The sequence below is a fragment of the Gymnoscopelus microlampas genome, assembly GCF_963454915.1.
Source record: "Gymnoscopelus microlampas genome assembly, chromosome: 4".
NCBI lineage: Eukaryota > Metazoa > Chordata > Actinopteri > Myctophiformes > Myctophidae > Gymnoscopelus > Gymnoscopelus microlampas.
The window spans coordinates 36,386,122-36,406,838 of NC_139941.1; the positions used below are offsets into that span (position 1 = coordinate 36,386,122).

Genomic DNA, 20,717 nt, shown 5'->3' on the forward strand with positions numbered 1-20,717 from the left:
GCAAAGTCAATATGAAACAAAACCCACTCACCTTCACATTAGATGGTACATATTCCTTACAGAGAAACAAACAACACACAGAAGCAGAGTGCGGGTCAAACAAATGAGCCTCTTAATAACCGCACAAAGAAAGCACCACCCCATAATAGCACTATTCATAGTATTCCATCAGAGACACCTTGGTGTCAAACAACAAGTGATTGTAAACAAATAGCAGGTTGTCCTACTATTAAATTAACACTTTTTCTCATAGTGGGTTGGCCAATTGATCTGAAATCGCACATGGGCATCGACCATTGGGATATGCAGGGAGTGAGGAAGCTGATTCTTCATTTTCACAAATTTAAGCTGTTCATTAGCATTTTTTTGCCACAGGCTATGGGATCTGTAGTTGCGGTCGCAGTCCCTGCAGGCTATAGGATCTGTAGTAGCGGTCCCATAGCGTGGACGGAACGGTGGGTGGAAATGTGTCATCATCATCATGTGTACCGGTCATTTTCAAGGACAAAACACGTCATGAGAATACTATGGATACGCATATAGAATTGAATAAGACTGAGACAGAGTTCTAAGGGTTGGTAGCCTGAGGGGGTGTCATCATGCAGTTTGGAGGCAGTTATCCACAGATAATTAATTCATCATTTAGATGGTTTAAAAGGGGACTTATAAACCAGAGCGGATCAGATCTTAGGCTGGCAAAACGAATACAAATGTTCAGGTATGACGGTATGACTGTAAACTCAAATTTCAGCCATTCAAATGCTTTTTGGTAAAGCTAACTGCAAAAGCAATGCAGTCAGTATTTCTGTAAGCCTAATTTATACTCGGACAACCATGTCGTTTGCCGAAAATAACATTCACGCACGCACGCACGCACGCACGCACGCACGCACGCACGCACGCACGCACGCACGCACGCACGCACGCACCACTCACACACACACACACACACACACACACACACACACACACACACACACACACACACACACACACACACACACACACACACACACACACAGAATGTCACATTTGTCTGACTGACACAGTCATATCACACTGTATACTGTAAATGAGTCATTTGGCCTGTGCTGGCATCACAAAGTTGGTAATTCTTACTGTCTTTTGCAGTGCGTTAAAGGCACCAGCTACTATTGTACAGACTTATGCACACGAGAAATAGCACAGTATTAATCCAAAGAATCCATGATACCGTATACATCTACACACACTGAAGGTACTGTGCACATGTGCCCGGATAATATTTCCCATGTAGCCAAGTGGTATGCATGCTAATCTACCTTCATCCCTCCTCTTACATGTGTAGCATCTATTCATTACATCTCGGGACAAATGCTCCCCTGTGCCTGCGCCGGTTTAAGATAAGATAAACAACTTGAACTTTACAGACCCCAGTGGTGGGAGATATTGTGTCATTGTCACAACAAGGAATGAGGTATAGGAAAGATTAATGTTGACATGTGACCAAGCTCTGCACAACTGTAGATAGACCCATGCCCTTGGAACATACAGCAAATATGTAATAAAGTCTATCCAAAACAATATGTGTGTACTCAATAGCAAGCGTGTGTGTGTGTGTGTGTGTGTGTGTGTGTGTGTGTGTGTGTGTGTGTGTGTGTGTGTGTGTGTGTGTGTGTGTGTGTGTGTGTGTGTGTGTGTGTGTGTGTGTGTGTGTGTGTGTGTGTGCGTGTCGAAGCTGCGTTGGGGGCTGCATGTGTACTACCTTGGTCTCTGTGCGCCGCGTGGTGCCATCATCAGAGGTAACCACTGAGACGTGGGATGTGGGGGTTCCAGGGTCCTCCTCAATGGTAACCGTCTCCTCCACCATGTCCTGGGGCTCCTGCATCATGGCCAGGGACGTGGCGTTACTGGGACTCTGCTCCTGGATTGAGGAGAGGAGAGAGTGCCATTAGGGTTTAGTATGCATTATATCATATACTACAAGTAAATAATTTGTTGTGAAAAAGAAATAAACGTAAAATCTCAGCAAAGAAATTATTGCTCAGTGAGCACACGCGTGCATGTGTGTGTGTGTGCTTACATTTGAGGCATTAAGGAGATACTCTTATCTAGTGACGTACAAAGTGCAAGGATGGAGTAAACGCCATGAACCCAAGCCAACCGACAACAGGGTAAGTCATTTGGTGGGTGCTTTATTCCAAAACACATGTTTTCGCATGGATGACTGCTGGCTCCTGCTGTTGCCAGCATCATATTCAACTGAGAGGGGGAGTTGCATCCCTCCCATACACTTCCAATGTAAATGAAGAACATTCATATAATATTGATAATATTCAATAATTCATTGCCAAAGCCAGCACACAGTTGATTTGGAACTTGTTTCAACGGGGTCTGATAAACCCCAATGCATCACATGGGACCACAGCAATTCCAACAGTCTAATGCATTCCGTTGTACTGAGCAAGTCCTAAATATGCTCAAACATTACTCAAAATAGCACAAAATTATAATACCAACAGATAAAACTGACTGGGGTTTATGTTTGGGAAACTGTGCTCTAGCAGATCCCTTGAGACCATGAATTGGGTCAATCAAGCCTTCAGGACGATACTTGGTTAATATGTAATACAGAGACCTTGATTTAATTTAAGGGGTCTATCAGCTAAGGATAAAAATGTAACTTTTAAAGGACCATTCTGCTGGAATTCTTTTATTCCTCAAGCCATATGACAAGCAGGTTAAAATCAGGGTTTGTATTTCACTTTGCACTTGTCAAACATGGACTATTAACTGATTAACAGTATTTATTAGATACTTACTCAATGTGATTTAATGTGTCTATGCTGTCGTCTTTCTGTGTATTCGGGTTGTTTTACCGTGGATTTTATGGTTTGTATGTCTGGACCAATGGACCAAATAAATTCCCTGGTGTGGGATAATAAACTTTATCTGAAGACTGAACTATAAGTCACAATATACTGTACTGCAGAAGACTTGCAGAAACTTTAAACTTGCTTGATACAGGTAAACTTAACACTAAATTGTTGTATTTTTTTCACACTTTTGTTCAATGCATGCAGGCTCAAAATAGCCAAAAACAGTCACTGGAATTCAAACGTCCATGACTTCTTAACCGTGCAATGATTTTCAGCCAACAGTAGCTCAGTTATTGTGCAGTCAATCATGTTTTAATGACTATGGAGAAAATGTAAACAAATCTAAATAAAGCCATTAATAGTAAAATAAATAGACAACATGTAATTATATTAATAATTGAATAGACAATGACATGTATTGATGGAGGTATGGTCTTTTAAAGGAGGTTTTGCTCATGCCCCACCTCGCTCTATATGTGCGCGTGAGAAAAGCACACTTCCTGTGCAAGGAAATTGTGTGAGGTCATTGGCTGGAGGAAGAATTCCCTCACATCAGTAGCTCAGCTCTCAAGCTACTCTGAATCAGTGTGACGAAATCACAACCCTCGTGAGAGAGAGGGGAAGGAAGGCATTTGAGGCAATCATTGATAAGCAACAAAACAATCCCAAGGAAAGAGAAACACATGAAGTCAGGAGATGCAACGTGGAGGGTGGGTAAGAGAGAAGAGAGCGAGGGAATAAGGCGGAGAAAAGGAGAGATAAGAGGAAAGGGTAGGAAAAGAGTTGCAGCGAATGAGCCAATTAACACATCCAACACATCCAAAACACAAATGAAATGATTTGAGAAAGAGGAAAGCTACAGTGTACAGTAGACTTCAGTGATGAAGAGCTGTAGTGGTGAATACCTGTATTTAGACCCAAATGTACCACTTCCTGGTCTGGGATCAGATCCCACTAAAGCAGACAAATGATCCTAGATCACTTTATTTAAAGTAAGATTAATGAATTAATGAAAAGGTATATATTTTATATATTTCAAACAGGTTGATGAGAGCCTTTTCTTGTTATAGCATGCATGAACAGTAGTTAAGAGTTACAGTTACAGAGTAAGGAAAGTACTGTCGTATACAGCAATACATACACGTAGGCAAGAAAAACTGTAAGAAGCACCGTCAATACAGAACAACTGTATACAATAGTAAATACCTTCAACTATCCTGCACTATGCAGAAAAACAACAACGCAAGGTTACAGTGTACTCACCGTATCCCACCCCCACAACAACAACTTCAATCAAATGAAGTGTCCATTTCAATCAGTGCAATGCGAAAGTAAAGTGACAGTGTTCACAGTGCAATCAGAAAGTCAACCAGAGACAAAGAGAGAGCATTACGAGAATACAAGAAATCAACAGAAAGCAAGTGGGACTACCTATGCTATACCTGACTGCACACCAGGATGGAGCAAGAAACACCACCAGATAAACCGTCTGTTTACGCCATGTCTTTGAAGATGACTAACAAGTGGGCATTCAGCTCTCCATTGATTGGCCGGCTCAGCTTCAAAGCCTTGCACACCATCCTCAGTGATCTCAAGTGAGACTTGCTGATCAGTCGAAAGTCAGAAGTCCACACTTTTCATGATGTGGGTCCTTCTTTCCCACAATTCCACCATCCTCCAACATCTATGCAAGTTGCCAGGTAGGGGTGTGTAGAGTCAGGGACTCATATCTAACCACTTTAACACTATATACTTCATTGAGTGGGGTCCCACAGGGGTATGTACTTGGTCTCAAATCTCTTTGCCGAAAATAGCAATCTACAATCGCACAACACATCGCAATACTTAGATCTGCTATTTTTACAGAATTTTCGCCTATTATGACATGCCCAGAATAGGGACTCTAGGGTTCTTGTGGTTAAACGCATACTGTACAGATAGATTATATACCTTTCTTGAGGTAACCTCAAACAACTTTTTTCTCTGTTTACGGCCAATTGCCACAACCTGCATTTAAGAGTCAATTAGCCTGTGAGCCGGGGGAGGTCATTTGGCATAAAGAAGAGTGTGCTGTAGGTTTCAATAGTGTGGTCGATCTCACTGTTGTATGACTGTATATAACTATGTATATCATTGTCAAAATTGTGATACCAGGTTGAAAGTGGATACTGTATGTCTCTCTGTGGGTAACCAATGACCAGTTTTAACAAGAGCCTGTGATGAAATGATGAAGAATCGGCTTCAGGTCTTAATGGGTTAAACCAACAAGCAGTGTGATTCAAATGTACACTGCCTGGCCAAGCAGTGGTGGCAGTGGTCAGAGAGAGAGACAGATTCAAAGAGACAGAAAGATAAAAAGAGACAGAGAAGAGAGAGAGAGGGAGAGAAAGAGGGAGAGAGAAAGAGCGAGAGAGAGAGAGAGAGATAAAGAGACAGTTCCTCTGAGAACCAATGCTGACACATCAGCACCTTGATCCTAACAACAACCCGTGTCTTCTCTCTCTCTCTCTTTCTCTCGTTTGCTTTCTCCCTGCTCTGCCCGTGCCCCCACTGGTGTCCTCCACATGCACTAATAAGTAAGAGCGCTGGAGCTGTAGTCAACATTACAGGCCTTAAATAAATGATTAAAAGTCGTCTGGCCCTGGGCTGGCATGACCGTCTGGAAAGCTCTCAGAAAAAGAGAGAGAGAGAGAGAGAGAGAGAGAGGGTTGTTGTGTGTGTGTGTGTGTGTGTGTGTGTGTGTGTGTGTGTGTGTGTGTGTGTGTGTGTGTGTGTGTGTGTGTGTGTGTGTGTGTGTGTGTGTGTGTGTGTGTGTGTGTGTGTGTGTGTGTGTGTGTGTGTGTGTGTGTGTGTGTGTGTTTGTGTGTGTTTGTGTGTGTGAGTGTGAGGTGATGGGGGGGAGGGATCATGTGCTTTAGTGGGAAAGATATGGAACATGATCATTTAAGGGTGACCTACAAGATCTGTGAAAGGTCTGGTGATATGAGAGAAACAGGGAGAGAGACAGAGAGAGACAGGTGGCGTGGAAGTGTGTGTGTGTGTGTGTGTGTGTGTGTGTGTGTGTGTGTGTGTGTGTGTGTGTGTGTGTGTGTGTGTGTGTGTGTGTGTGTGTGTGTGTGTGTGTGTGTGTGTGTGTGTGTGTGTGTGTGTGTGTGTGTGTATGTGGGAGGGAGGGTAGTCCACCCCTCCTCCCACACACAGGTCCGACATGCAATTGTCAAATGGGTCACAGTGTGGTAGCCCGAGGGGCAGCCTTGTGACCTGTACATTACAGTATACTGATATACATAATATGCAATATAGATAAGTAGTAATTATTTCCTACAGGTGAAAAGTGGTTAACGGTCCGGGCACCTAGGCTCCAATGCAGCCTGACAGCGCGTCGTGGGTTCGAGTCCCGATCCCGATGACCTTGCTACGTGTCACTCCCTGTCTCTTTCTCCCCATTTCCTGTCTATCTACTTTATACTATCAATAAAGCCGGGAAAAAAAATGTAAAAAGGAAAGAAAAAGTGGTTAACTGTCTGTTATTGGCTCTTACATTTTATGCTGCTTTTATTCACATGCTGTAGGCTATAGCACTTTGGCCAACTCTGGTTGTTTTATAAATAAATTGAATTTGACTTTATAGGTTCAACGCCTGTAACCACACATATCCCTGGCTTGGCCTGGGACTTGCTGCTTCCCTATTATAGGTCTACATAATACCGCCTTAACTTCAAGACCCCTAGTAAAACTATGCAGTGATGAGAAATAGAATAGAATATCCGTAATGATCACTACAATCAGGTCCAGAGAGCCTGAGATGTACTACAAACAATACACAGTGGGAGAAATGGAGCTTTGCCAGTTAGATCACGCCTCTGGTCCAGTGCTAGTCAAGTGGTAGGAGCTGTTCTACCGGCAGAGAGGGATTTGGCCCTGAAGAGGATTTGTCCACTCTGAACTAGACTGAGCCTGGTGGTGGTTGGATCACAACCACAGCGTGAGGCAGAGGGCTGCTGGGATGCAGGATTTACCTGGCTAAGAGCTCCAGAAAAAAAGCAGACACAAGTGTGTGTGTGTGTGTGTGTGTGTGTGTGTGTGTGTGTGTGTGTGTGTGTGTGTGTGTGTGTGTGTGTGTGTGTGTGTGTGTGTGTGTGTGTGTGTGTGTGTGTGTGTGTGTGTGTGTGTGTGTGTGTGTGTGTGTTAGTGTGTATACACACACACATATATACGTAAATACGTCTCTGTGTGTATGCGTGCATGTGTGACACTTGGGATACATATCACAGAAAGTAACATACACACTCTTACACAAACTCTCTCTCAGACACACACACACACACACACACACACACACACACACACTGACAGAGCGCACAGAAAGAGTAATGCAGACACGCGTCTGCGCTCGCTGTTCTTTAACGCAAGCGCGCGCCAGGAGGCGATCAATGCCTCGGCAGCCGTATGTATCCTTGATGCTCTAGGAAAAACAAAACGGCCGACACATGGCATATTTCATTAGAATGGATAATGCTGGGACGCACGGCCTTCTGAGGAGGAGAGAGCCCTAAACCAGACTGTAATGGATGAGAGTGCTTAGAACCGAGGAAGGGAGGGGAGGAGAACAAAGGAGGCAGGAGATGGAGTGATACGGCGGTGTCAATTAGTGGCAGTGCTCTATCGCCCATCAATCTGCAGTCATTCATCACCAGGCTCAATAAGCTCAGCTCAGGGCTGTCTCACCACGAGGAGGAGATATGGATGAACCAAGGCCAGGCTGAGAGACTGCTGGCTGGGTTGGTTTTGGGGAATAGAAGCAGTGTTGATTTCGTTGATTAAAACTATGACGAAAAATGTTCGTCGACTACCTTTTTTCACTGACGAAAACGAAATAAAAACTAAGCTACGATGACTAAAACTAAGACTAAATATATTGACAATTTCGTCAACAAATGTGGAGCTAGTGGAGAAGAGATCCAGTAGAACTAAAAGACAAGTCATTTTATGTTTGGTTGCGCTCGGGCGTCGCGCTCTGAAAATAGCACATCTACAAGCTCACAACGCGTCGCGCTGCGATGCGTTGTGAGCTTGTAGATCGGCTATTTTCAGCATGCAACCAAGTGTAAAATCAGGCATTACGACGCCATCACGGCACCGCTAAAATACATTTTAGTCGACTAAATCAACTGTAGATTTAGTCGACTAAAATCTTATGATATTTAGTCTACTGAAGCTAAAACTAAATGACTAAAACTAAATGGAATTTGATTCAAAATACTATGACTAAAACTAAATGAAAATGTGCTGTCAAAATCAACACTGAATAGAAGGCTGTTGGAGGTGGAGGGGGTGGTGAGGTAGGGGAGATAAGCAAACGGTATAAAGGGTTTAAAAATCAGAGTTTGGAAGTTAACCAGTTGAACACATGAAGCATACATTCATTCTTTTCTTTTTTTAACCACTTGAGCCCTAGCGTCCACATTCTGGGGTGAACATTCAGCGAAAATAGCTGATCTCAAGCGAGATTGTAGGTCGCCTATTTTATTGTAGGCGAGAGCAAAATGGCCACCATATGATATCAATATATATTTTGACAGTATTCATATCTATCAATATATATATATATATTTATCAATATTAATTTAACTCTGAGCGTACAAAACTATTTGGTTCTGTTTGCACACTCTCAAGAGTTAACAATGAGGATTTTACTGTGCATTTGCTGTCGCCATGAATGCCTTCCTCACAACCGAATGTTCTGTTTAGATCTCTTGAATATGGAATTCTACCTGATATGGAGATGTCTGTCTAGTGCGAGGCAGCACACATATCCAACAGCCTCTGGCATGTTAGAGTAGCAGATGTAGCAGTGCTATAGTTATAACAACAGTAGCACAGCAAAGTATTTCACTGTGCTTTAGTCATATACTGTAGCGAGAGACAGCGAGATCCAATACCGACCTCGACGTTGCCATGCCATCGTCGAAACGCAACCGACCGAACAACCGACGGTCAGTAGCGTCGCGACGCAACCGACCGAACAACCGACGGTCAGTAGCGTCGCGACGCAACCGACCGAACAACCGACGGACCGACCGAACAACCGACGGACCGACCGAACAACCGACCGAGCCGCGGAGTCCTTCACGCACCAGGCAACGTCAATTTCCATCCGATCCATCGACCTTATCTGCGCTCTTCTGGCGCAGCCCCCCCCCCCCCCCACCTGTCCCCCCCACCTGCGTGACCCCCCCCCCCCGGGACCCCCCCCCCGGGACGCCCCCCCGCCCAAGGGGTGGATAGTAATAATTGTATATTTTGCGCATTTGATCCAGAGTAGTTGAGATTTGATTCGGCCATATCTTTCTGAATGTAACTTGTATTTTTATAATTGTATTTTTTATATGATCTGTAAAGTTTATATTTTCATTTGCTACCAGGCATGAATTCATTATAATTTATTATATATATTTTTCCTTATTTTCTTTCTTTATTTACACGTGCGTAATAAACGAAGCATTTTGAGATTTCATCCGCCCAGATCTTTATGAATTTTACTTGAATTATTATAATTTTAATGTTTATATGATCCGTACATTTTATATTTTCATGTGGTATCAGGCATGAATTTATTTTATTATTTTATTTCATGTATTTACATGCGCGCAATTACACGCATCTAACTATTGGACTCAGCTCTGGGGACACGGTGCGGCTGCAGAGTTTACCTTGCAACATATATGATAGAGCAACTTAAGTGCCTGCAGAACTTAATAATATAAGCACACTTATTCTCCAGGCAGACAGACAGAAACAGTCTGTCTGTCTGTCTGTCTGTCTGTCTGTCTGTCTGTCTGTCTGTCTGTCTGTCGGTATATTATGTTACGAGCGACCAGAGTCGCTGTCCTGGCGGAGACCGCGGAGTCCTTCATGCCACCAGGCAACGTCAATTTCCATCCGATCCATCGACCATATCTGCGCTCTTCTGGCCCCCCCCCCCTCCCCCCACCCACCCACCGGGACCCCCCCCCCGGACCCCCCCTCGGCCCAGGGTTTCACTCCTAATAATATCTATCTATATATCTATCTATCTATCTATCTGTCAATTAAACTATCATCTGTCACAAGGGTTTTCAGCCCAAGGACCCCCTGAGAGAGAGATGAAGCCGGGACCCCCTCTATATAAGCCACAACGTCTTGCGCTTTGAGACGAGCTTCTAGATCTGCTTGTGGATCTGTATAGTATAGAGTATATTATGGTGGAGAAATTGAGGCTATTCAAGGATTATTATTATTATTATTATTATTATTATTATTATTATATATTATATATTATTATTATTTGGTCCATGAGTCGAATCGACAGCAGCTATATTTATTTTATTTTAATGTCAATAAAATGTATTCTCTAAATATTATAGGCTACTAATATTTCCTGAATGAATTAACTTGGTAAATAGGGTCGGGATGACATGTTGCTATAGTCATTAATTACCCCAACCAACATCAAAGTTACCGTGCATTATCATTAAATCAAATAAAAGTTTATTATTACATCTGTCTTGCCTGTATGTCCTTTCACGAAAGCAATTGGCACTACTTTATTTAGTGTCCAAGCATTTGGAGAGATTCAGTTTTAACCTATAACTCATCTCTGAAGTGTCTATGTTGTGTATTAATTATGAGTTGATTAATACTCAATAAAATGATACATGTTGAAATGTAACTTTCGGATCAGTGCGCATCATGCGCTGTAATTTCTCCTTCACTTTGCTGCCCAAAAATAGCTGATCTACAAGCTCACAACGCATCAGCGGGACGTTTTGAGGAAATCCGATATTTTTGGAGAAGCTCTTCTGTCTATTTAAATGTTCTGTATGAGTCATAATAGTAGCCTGGTTATTAATCTACAATCACCATTAACGCCGTTGATGAAATGACTGAGCGCGTGTCTGAGCGCATGTCAGGGTGTGTGTTTGTGTGAGTGTGTGTGTGTGTGTGTGTGTGTGTGTGTGTGTGTGTGTGTGTGTGTGTGTGTGTGCGTGTGTGCGTGTGTGCGTGTGTGCGTGTGTGCGTGTGTGTGTGTGTGTGTGTGTGTGTGTGTGTGTGTGTGTGTGTGTGTGTGTCTATCTCCAGCAATGTACCGCTTGCCTACAGCCCCGCCCCTAAACCCACAAAAATATACAATATAGAGGGGGTCCCTGCTTAATCTTTCTCTCAGCTAGGGGGTCCTTGGGCTGAAAACCCTTGTGACAGATGATAGCCGTTTGAAAATCGCGCAAGAATTAACAGCTAAACTGTTGATAAATAGATAGATAGACAGACAGACGAACAGACAGACAGACAGACAGACAGACAGACAGACAGACAGACAGACAGACAGACAGACAGACAGACCGACCCAGGCCGTGGGAGGCACTCAATCACACTAACCGATGCGCTTTCTTAATTATAATATATAAGAATAATAATTATAATAATCCTACATTTCGCATATATAAATTATTATATTATGACCATACACTAACCACTTCCGACCTATGTTATACGCTATTTGAAAATAGCAGATCTACAAGCTCACAATAATGAAGCTTGTAGATCTGCTATTTGTTGAACAATCACCGCGTTGGGACCGCGTTGGGGGGGTGGCAGCTGTACCGCTGGAGATAGATAGTTAGATAGATAGATAGATAGATAGATAGATGTTTAGATAGATTTAAAGATAGACAGACAGACACACAGACACGCCTTTTTTTAGGGTAAGTTTATTTCATTTTTCATTTCTGAAACAGCTCCATTGGCAGCGCAAAGGTGGAGCTTGGGGGTCCCTAATAAAACCACCAAAAAGGTTAGACTACAATGGGCTATATATATGTAAAGTCGACGTTGTGTATTATTATTTACGTGCGTAATTACGCGCGTCGCAAAAATCTGATTGATATCGTTAGATAAAGTTCATAATTAAATATAATATATTCATGACTGATACCAAATGAAAATATAAACTTCAAAGATCATAGAAACATTAAAATTATAAGAATTCAAGTACAATTGGCAGAGATATGGCCTAATCAAATCTCAACCGCTGTCTGTCTCGTGCACAAATTATGCTGACCTACAATAGTTATGAGTGACCCCCTGGGCTTGGTGGAGGGGCTCCGGGGGGGGGGGGGGGGGGGGGGGGCTCGGGGTGGCACGGGGATAGCTTGTGGGGGCTAGCCTACAGTGGGATGTACAGTACACGTTGTGTATGATTATGTTACGTGCGTAGTTACTTTGAAAAATCATGTGCGGCATCCAAGAGCATCAAAGAGCAGATCCAAGGCAGCAGACTCTGTATCGCGCTGCAGAGCTTGTTGATCGGGGGGGGGGGGGGGGGGGGGGGGCACGCAGGTGGGGGGGGGGGGGGGGGGCTGCGCCAGAAGAGCGCAGATATGGTCGATAAATTGACGTTGCGGTGCCATGAAGGATCGACTCCATGGATGGCCACCGACGGAGTCAACCAACGGCGTCGGTTTCGTCGGTTGGCTCTCGACGGCGTCGGTTGCGTTGGTTGTGCGTCGCAACGCTACCGACGCCGTCATTAGCGTCGCGCCGCTACTGACGGCGTCGCTACTGACCGACGCCGTCAGTAGCGTCGCGCCGTTACTGACGGCGTCGCTACTGACCGACGCCGTCAGCAACGGCGCGACGCTACTGACGGCGTCGGTACCGTTGCGACGCACAACCAACTTAACCGACGCCGTCGAGAGTCAGCATAATTTGTGCAGGAGACAGAGAGCGGTTGAGATTTGATTAGGCCATATCTCTGCCAATTGTACTTGAATTCTTATAATTTTAATGTTTCTATGATCTTTCAAGTTTATATTTTCATTTGGTATCAGTCATGAATATATTATATTTAATTATGAACTTTATCTAACGATATCAATCAGATTTTTGCGACGCGCGTAATTACGCACGTAACATAATAATACACAACGTCGACTTTACATATATATAGCCCATTGTAGTCTAACCTTTTTGGTGGTTTTATTAGGGACCCCCAAGCTCCACCTTTGCGCTGCCAATGGAGCTGTTTCAGAAATGAAAAATGAAATAAACTTACCCTAAAAAAAGGCGTGTCTGTGTGTCTGTCTGTCTATCTTTAAATCTATCTAAATATCTATCTATCTATCTATCTATCTATCTATCTATCTATCTATCTATCTATCTATCTAACTATCTATCTATCTATCTATCTATCTATCTATCTATATATCTATCTATCTATCTATCTATCTATCTATCTATCTATCTAACTATCTATCTATCTATCTATCTATCTAACTATCTATCTCCAGCGGTACAGCTGCCACCCCCCCAACGCGGTCCCAACGCGGTGATTGTTCAACAAATAGCAGATCTACAAGCTTCGTTATTGTGAGCTTGTAGATCTGCTATTTTCAAATAGCGTATAACATAGGTCGGAAGTGGTTAGTGTATGGTCATAATATAATAATTTATATATGCGAAGTGTAGGATTATTATAATTATTATTCTTATATATTATAATTAAGAAAGCGCATCGGTTAGTGTGATTGAGTGCCTCCCACGGCCTGGGTCTGTCTGTCTGTCTGTTTGTCTGTCTGTCTGTCTGTCTGTCTGTCTGTCTGTCTGTCTGTCTGTCTGTCTGTTCGTCTGTCTGTCTATCTATCTATTTATCAACAGTTTAGCTGTTAATTCTTGCACGATTTTCAAACGGCTATCATCTGTCACAAGGGTTTTCAGCCCAAGGACCCCCTAGCTGAGAGAAAGATTAAGCAGGGACCCCCTCTATATTGTATATTTTTGTGGGTTTAGGGGCGGGGCTGTAGGCAAGCGGTACATTGCTGGAGATAGACACACACACACACACACACACACACACACACACACACACACACACACACACACACACACACACACACACACACACACACACACACACACACACACACACACACACACACCCTGACATGCGCTCAGACACGCGCTCAGTCATTTCATCAACGGCGTTAATGGTGATTGTAGATTAATAACCAGGCTACTATTATGACTCATACAGAACATTTAAATAGACAGAAGAGCTTCTCCAAAAATATCGGATTTCCTCAAAACGTCCCGCTGATGCGTTGTGAGCTTGTAGATCAGCTATTTTTGGGCAGCAAAGTGAAGGAGAAATTACAGCGCATGATGCGCACTGATCCGAAAGTTACATTTCAACATGTATCATTTTATTGAGTATTAATCAACTCATAATTAATACACAGAAGTAACATAGACACTTCAGAGATGAGTTATAGGTTAAAACTGAATCTCTCCAAATGCTTGGACACTAAATAAAGTAGTGCCAATTGCTTTCGTGAAAGGACATACAGGCAAGACAGATGTAATAATAAACTTTTATTTGATTTAATGATAATGCACGGTAACTTTGATGTTGGTTGGGGTAATTAATGACTATAGCAACATGTCATCCCGACCCTATTTACCAAGTTAATTCATTCAGGAAATATTAGTAGCCTATAATATTTAGAGAATACATTTTATTGACATTAAAATAAAATAAATATAGCTGCTGTCGATTCGACTCATGGACCAAATAATAATAATATATAATATATAATAATAATAATAATAATAATAATAATAATAATAATAATAATCCTTGAATAGCCTCAATTTCTCCACCATAATATACTCTATACTATACAGATCCACAAGCAGATCTAGAAGCTCGTCTCAAAGCGCAAGACGTTGTGGCTTATATAGAGGGGGTCCCGGCTTCATCTCTCTCTCAGGGGGTCCTTGGGCTGAAAACCCTTGTGACAGATGATAGTTTAATTGACAGATAGATAGATAGATAGATATATAGATAGATATTATTAGGAGTGAAACCCTGGGCCGAGGGGGGGTCCGGGGGGGGGTCCCGGTGGGTGGGTGGGGGGGGGGGGGGCCAGAAGAGCGCAGATATGGTCGATGGATCGGATGGAAATTGACGTTGCCTGGTGGCATGAAGGACTCCGCGGTCTCCGCCAGGACAGCGACTCTGGTCGCTCGTAACATAATATACCGACAGACAGACAGACAGACAGACAGACAGACAGACAGACAGACAGACAGACTGTTTCTGTCTGTCTGCCTGGAGAATAAGTGTGCTTATATTATTAAGTTCTGCAGGCACTTAAGTTGCTCTATCATATATGTTGCAAGGTAAACTCTGCAGCCGCACCGTGTCCCCAGAGCTGAGTCCAATAGTTAGATGCGTGTAATTGCGCGCATGTAAATACATGAAATAAAATAATAAAATAAATTCATGCCTGATACCACATGAAAATATAAAATGTACGGATCATATAAACATTAAAATTATAATAATTCAAGTAAAATTCATAAAGATCTGGGCGGATGAAATCTCAAAATGCTTCGTTTATTACGCACGTGTAAATAAAGAAAGAAAATAAGGAAAAATATATATAATAAATTATAATGAATTCATGCCTGGTAGCAAATGAAAATATAAACTTTACAGATCATATAAAAAATACAATTATAAAAATACAAGTTACATTCAGAAAGATATGGCCGAATCAAATCTCAACTACTCTGGATCAAATGCGCAAAATATACAATTATTACTATCCACCCCTTGGGCGGGGGGGCGTCCCGGGGGGGGGGTCCCGGGGGGGGGGTCCCGGGGGGGGGGGGTCACGCAGGTGGGGGGGACAGGTGGGGGGGGGGGCTGCGCCAGAAATTGACGTTGCCTGGTGCGTGAAGGACTCCGCGGCTCGGTCGGTTGTTCGGTCGGTCCGTCGGTTGTTCGGTCGGTTGCGTCGCGACGCTACTGACCGTCGGTTGTTCGGTCGGTTGCGTCGCGACGCTACTGACCGTCGGTTGTTCGGTCGGTTGCGTCGCGACGTTACCGACGCCGTCAGTAGCGTTTCGACGATGGCATGGCAACGTCGAGGTCGGTATCGGATCTCGCTCCTCCTGGAGTATTTAATGTATTTTGCCTTGCACGTCCTTGGGGTTATACTTACTTACATTACAACTTGCACTTGGTTCTTTCTTATTGCATTGCATTTTGTAAACCGTGTTTAAAAAGTGCCATAAATAATGCCATTAATTACCAGTGAATGGTCCCTATAGCAGTAACAACAGACAGTAGAAGTATTGATTCTCAGTGTCAAAGTCCATTAACTGAGTGAACAGCAACAGAACAAAACACTGCCCAAGTTGACGGAGCAGAACGGAAAGTGAGGATGGACTGTGCTTGTTTTCAAAGACATTAATGTCAGTTCTAACTCGTGGACAGTGAACTAAACTGGAGCTACAGCCCCAGCACTGAAATAGAGCCAAACAACACCCTGTGAGCCAGAAAAACAATCTGAAAGAGAGTCAAACAACACTCTGTGAGCCAGAAAAACAATCTGAAAGAGAGTCAAACAACACGCTGTGAGCCAGTCTTGTATGTCCAATGGACCACACGACAACCGCACAACACACCTCACTTTTTCAAATAATCACAGCCAAATATGAAGACAATGCTGCTCTTTATACTCTGGCATGCGCTGAAAATAGCACATCTACAAGCTTGTGATGCATTGTGAGCTTGTATATCTGCTATTTTCAGTTCATGGCAATGTCGTACATATAAATCTGACTTCACTCTCTGATATCAACTGCAGTGAGGGGGAAACTGAACCCTGATTGTAACAGAATGAGACAGCAGAGCTCATTTGATTGTCAGCAGGCTGGGGATGTACGCTACAACTAGTGTGATCAGTGTCACCTTGACTCCATAGGACCTCCAACACAGATACACACTCCCCATCCCTCTGTCTCACGCATGCGCGCGCACGCACACACACACACACACACACACACACACACACACACACACACACACACACACACACACACACACACACAGAGATCAAAACAAACACAGAAACGCTACCTTGTTCTATCTCATCCCCGGCCCAGTGCACTGTGGGTAACAGGATTTCAGGAGACGTGCCAGCGATCATTACATGGCTCTTACACAATTAATCCTCCACTGAAGACCGCCCAGCTAACCTTGGCTTGTACAATTTCCCATCAGCCCCCTCTGTTCTACCGGCTGCCCTCTCTGCAACCCTCCACCGCACCGTCACATGATGAAGTTAGGAGAGGGAGAGAGAAAACAAGACAACAACAGACTGACAGATTCTTGGGTCCCGTGCCGATCCCAATTTTGGAGAGTCCTAGCTCACTGATACGTTTTGACTGATATATTTAGTCAAAAAGTGCTACAGTACATCAATTCTAATCAATTTGGAAAAACTGTGATGTGATTAAAAATCAAAAACAGATCAAATCTAAAATAACCAATCTATATAAGCTGATAACGCATTGCAAATCCCAGGTAGGACATGAAAGTTATGGATTGAAGCTTTAATTTGTGTTAAACTCGCGTAAGCTTGGGCAAAATCCAAAATGTTGTATCTCGACGCAGTCCCACCAATATTCGACACAGGTATAAACACAGAATATCAGCCCCAGCCTACTGAGAGCATAATGCACTAAACTGACTGACCTTATAAAAACAGCTGTGAACTTTATTCCAGCCAAAATGGGGCTTGTTTGTGGGATGGACCGGTAGGAAGTCAACAGGAGGAAAAAGGGAACCAGAGAAGCTGACAATGCGTGGCAGAGGCCCAACACAGCACACTCTCTCTGGGTTAAAGGGAGGAGGGAGACAGGCCCGGGGCTTGGCTCGCCAGCCTAGGGCAGACGGCTAGGGCTCATCTCAGTTACAGACAGGGCAGTGGTCCCAGTCCACTGGAATTGCAGGGACTGTACGATATAGACATGGTGTTAAGGGGAGTGTGTGTGTGTGTGTGTGTGTGTGTGTGTGTGTGTGTGTGTGTGTGTGTGTGTGTGTGTGTGTGTGTGTGTGTGTGTGTGTGTGTGTGTGTGTGTGTGTGTGTGTGTGTGTGTGTGTGTGTGTGTGTGCGTAATATGCAGTGTTTGTTCTGATTTCAGAATTTCAGTTTGGGTGTGTTTGTTGAGGACATCTTGCTGGTTAACGGTGAAGACAAATCCTGGACACACACACACACACACACACACACACACACACACACACACACACACACACACACACACACACACACACACACACACACACACACACACACACACACACACACACACAGACACACACGCACACACACACACACACACACGCACACACGCACGCACACACGCATGCACATATAACAATTGCAAAGCTTTCGGAGGGTGAGTGAGAAAAAGGGGCCAAAGCCATGACGATGCAGCTGGGCATGGAAGCTTTAATCTCCCACTTCCACAGTGACTGATCCTCAGCCAAAATCTAAGCTTCTCTCCTTTTCTCCTCTTCTTCACGCATGGCCTCCTGGTTTCAGACAGAGGCCTTCACTGCAGCCCCGCCCACCCAAACCCCCCATCAACCACGGCCTGTTCCTCCTGTGTACATCAAGGCACCAAGCTCTCTAGCAGTGGTTCTTTATGTCAAGGACCCCCAAATGTATATGTATTTGGCTGTGGACCCCCTTCCGAATTAAACAAATTTGAAATTATTCCAAACTTTTCATATTTTTTCAAAATCTTTCAAAATAATATAAAAAATAGCTACAAGCTCAGTATAAAATAGGGTTATTAAAGCGGTTAAACTGATTGTGATGCCATATTAACCCATTTTGCTGGGGACCCCCTGTAACCCCTTCAAGGACCCCAGGGGGTCCCTGGACCCCACTTTGAGAACCACTGCACTATTGGACAGGACCTTCTGTGTAGGACTCATGGAACAGATAGACCCCTTAAATGCTCACAACCATCTGTACGGAGATGCTTGGAGGCGGGGGGGGGGGGGGTTATTGTTCATACTCACTGCCCCAGCAGATTTATCTGACCCTGAAAGGCTGTTAAGAAAACAGCTACGGCTGGGGTCGGATCATCCTGGTGCCAGATACGCCAGTTACTTTTGCTTATCGCATTGGCACAGACCTAACGTAGGTCTGTGTGGGTCTGCATCATGGTTTCAAAGCTGGCTTGTGACTTAAGCCTAATTCGTACTTAAGTGTATGACTGTGTTGCTTGCCGAATGTGACAGTTTTTCTATGGAAAAGCAGTTATTTTCACTGAGAGCCACGGTTGTACTGTACGATGTGTAAATTATACGATGTGTCATATCTACATCTGCATATACATGCGCATACAATTTAAATATAGCAATTCCTAATACCAAGACTATTTATAAACACCATGTATAGTAAATACAATTACAAACGCTCAATGGACATCATTTCACAAGGTGGACTTCTTGTGGAGTGTGGAGAGCTTAACAACACTAAATACTATGAATGGTTATGTAGGTATTTATTTAACAGTGGTGGATAGTGGATATACACACCGTGTCTAATCACTGGGTCTGGAAAAAATCTGGGCGGGCCTGAGTAATGACCACCCGTGGCTGATGTCAATGTGACAGTTATTTTCACTGTCTATTTGGCTGCTTTCCATGAGCAGCACGTGGAAAAAAGAAACCACTTGCTGGTTCTGGGACACAGACAAACACATAGAACACGATAGAACAGAGGTCTTCAACAGGGGGTCCAGGAGGTCCTCAGAGTTACTACAGGGGGTCCATCAATTCGTTGTGTGACAGGAACTTTTTTTTTTTTTACATTAACCACCAGAACCCTGGAATCCCCATTCTGAGGGGAATATTAGCAGAAAATAGCCGATCTGTAGATCGGCTATTTTCGGTAAAGAGGTTTGGTGGAGAGGGAAAAAAGCAGACCAAGTACAGAGCCAAAGGTCAAAATGTCTGAAAATACACATTAACCAAAAAAGCATCGATTCAAGCAACACTGATGATAGTGCTGTCAAACAAGTGTACGAAGCGATCTATGAAATCTACGTATGAAAAACACAATTTTATACAATATGTAAGTAAGTAAGTAAGTACATTTTATTTATATAGCACCTCTCACAGAGAGAACTCACAAAGTGCTTAGTGGGGGGTCCCTGCTGCGTCTCTCTCAGCCAAGGGGTCCTTGGGCTGAAAAACGTTGAAGACCCCTGCGATAGACATTTTATTACAAGCAATCGTGTCGAGTCGTAGCGATCGGGTGCAGCTGCCGCGTCGAGGACGGAACGCGACGCTGCCGCACTCAGTGGAATAAAAACTTTGCACGGATCTCATAGATTTTGGCAAGCTGTCATTCTGGATGGGCCCAGATTCAATCTGTATGGGCCTGGGTCCGCAGATCCGCCTCTGATATGCACATGGCCCACTTGCCACAGGATAATGCTAGATTAAATAGAATTACGTTTTCAAAGCTTTACGGGTCAGAAAGATAAGTCATGTGAAGCAAACACGCAAAATTGAGGTAATGGAAAAGTAGATTAACTAAAAGGTTGCTACTGGGAAAATCACTGCAGCTGATGAGCCTGATTACTTAAAGTAAAGCATGTTTTCCATGTTTTCCCCAACCAGCAAGCGACAGATGGAAAAGTAACATTTGACAGTACCCTATTCCCAGGCAAGGTCTAATATTCCCATTCTAATTGACCAGGAGTTGTTTTCAAACCTGGGGTAATTTCTCGCATATGGTGTCAATTATGCAACCCCCCCCCCCAACATACACAGAATTCCTGCAGTCTGTCACTCAAGTCGTCAACTGAATTGTATTTATATAGCGTCAAATGACAACAAAAGTTGTCTCAAGACACTTTACGTACAGAGAAGCTCAAGATGCTCTTTAAGCAAAAATCTTCAAAAATGCTCAAATATTTGTAATAAGTGTTTATCAAAAATAGCTG

The 20,717-nt window shown here is 43.5% G+C and overlaps 1 protein-coding gene across 5 annotated transcripts in view; it reads right to left on the reverse strand.

The window, feature by feature from the left end:
- The window catches only part of arvcfb (ARVCF delta catenin family member b), a gene marked incomplete at its 5' end in the record, with an annotated part of 313,393 nt that overhangs the window by 100,961 nt on the left and 191,715 nt on the right, over positions 1-20,717 (reverse strand). For 4 of the 5 annotated variants that reach the window (XM_084053884.1, XM_084053882.1, XM_084053880.1 and 1 more), the window contains 2 exons: positions 32-55; positions 1,745-1,903. In XM_084053884.1, the coding sequence (XP_083910010.1) occupies positions 32-55; positions 1,745-1,870 (150 nt within the window). The remainder of the gene's footprint in view (positions 1-31; positions 56-1,744; positions 1,904-20,717) is intronic. The other variant, XM_084053881.1, reaches the window with a different exon arrangement.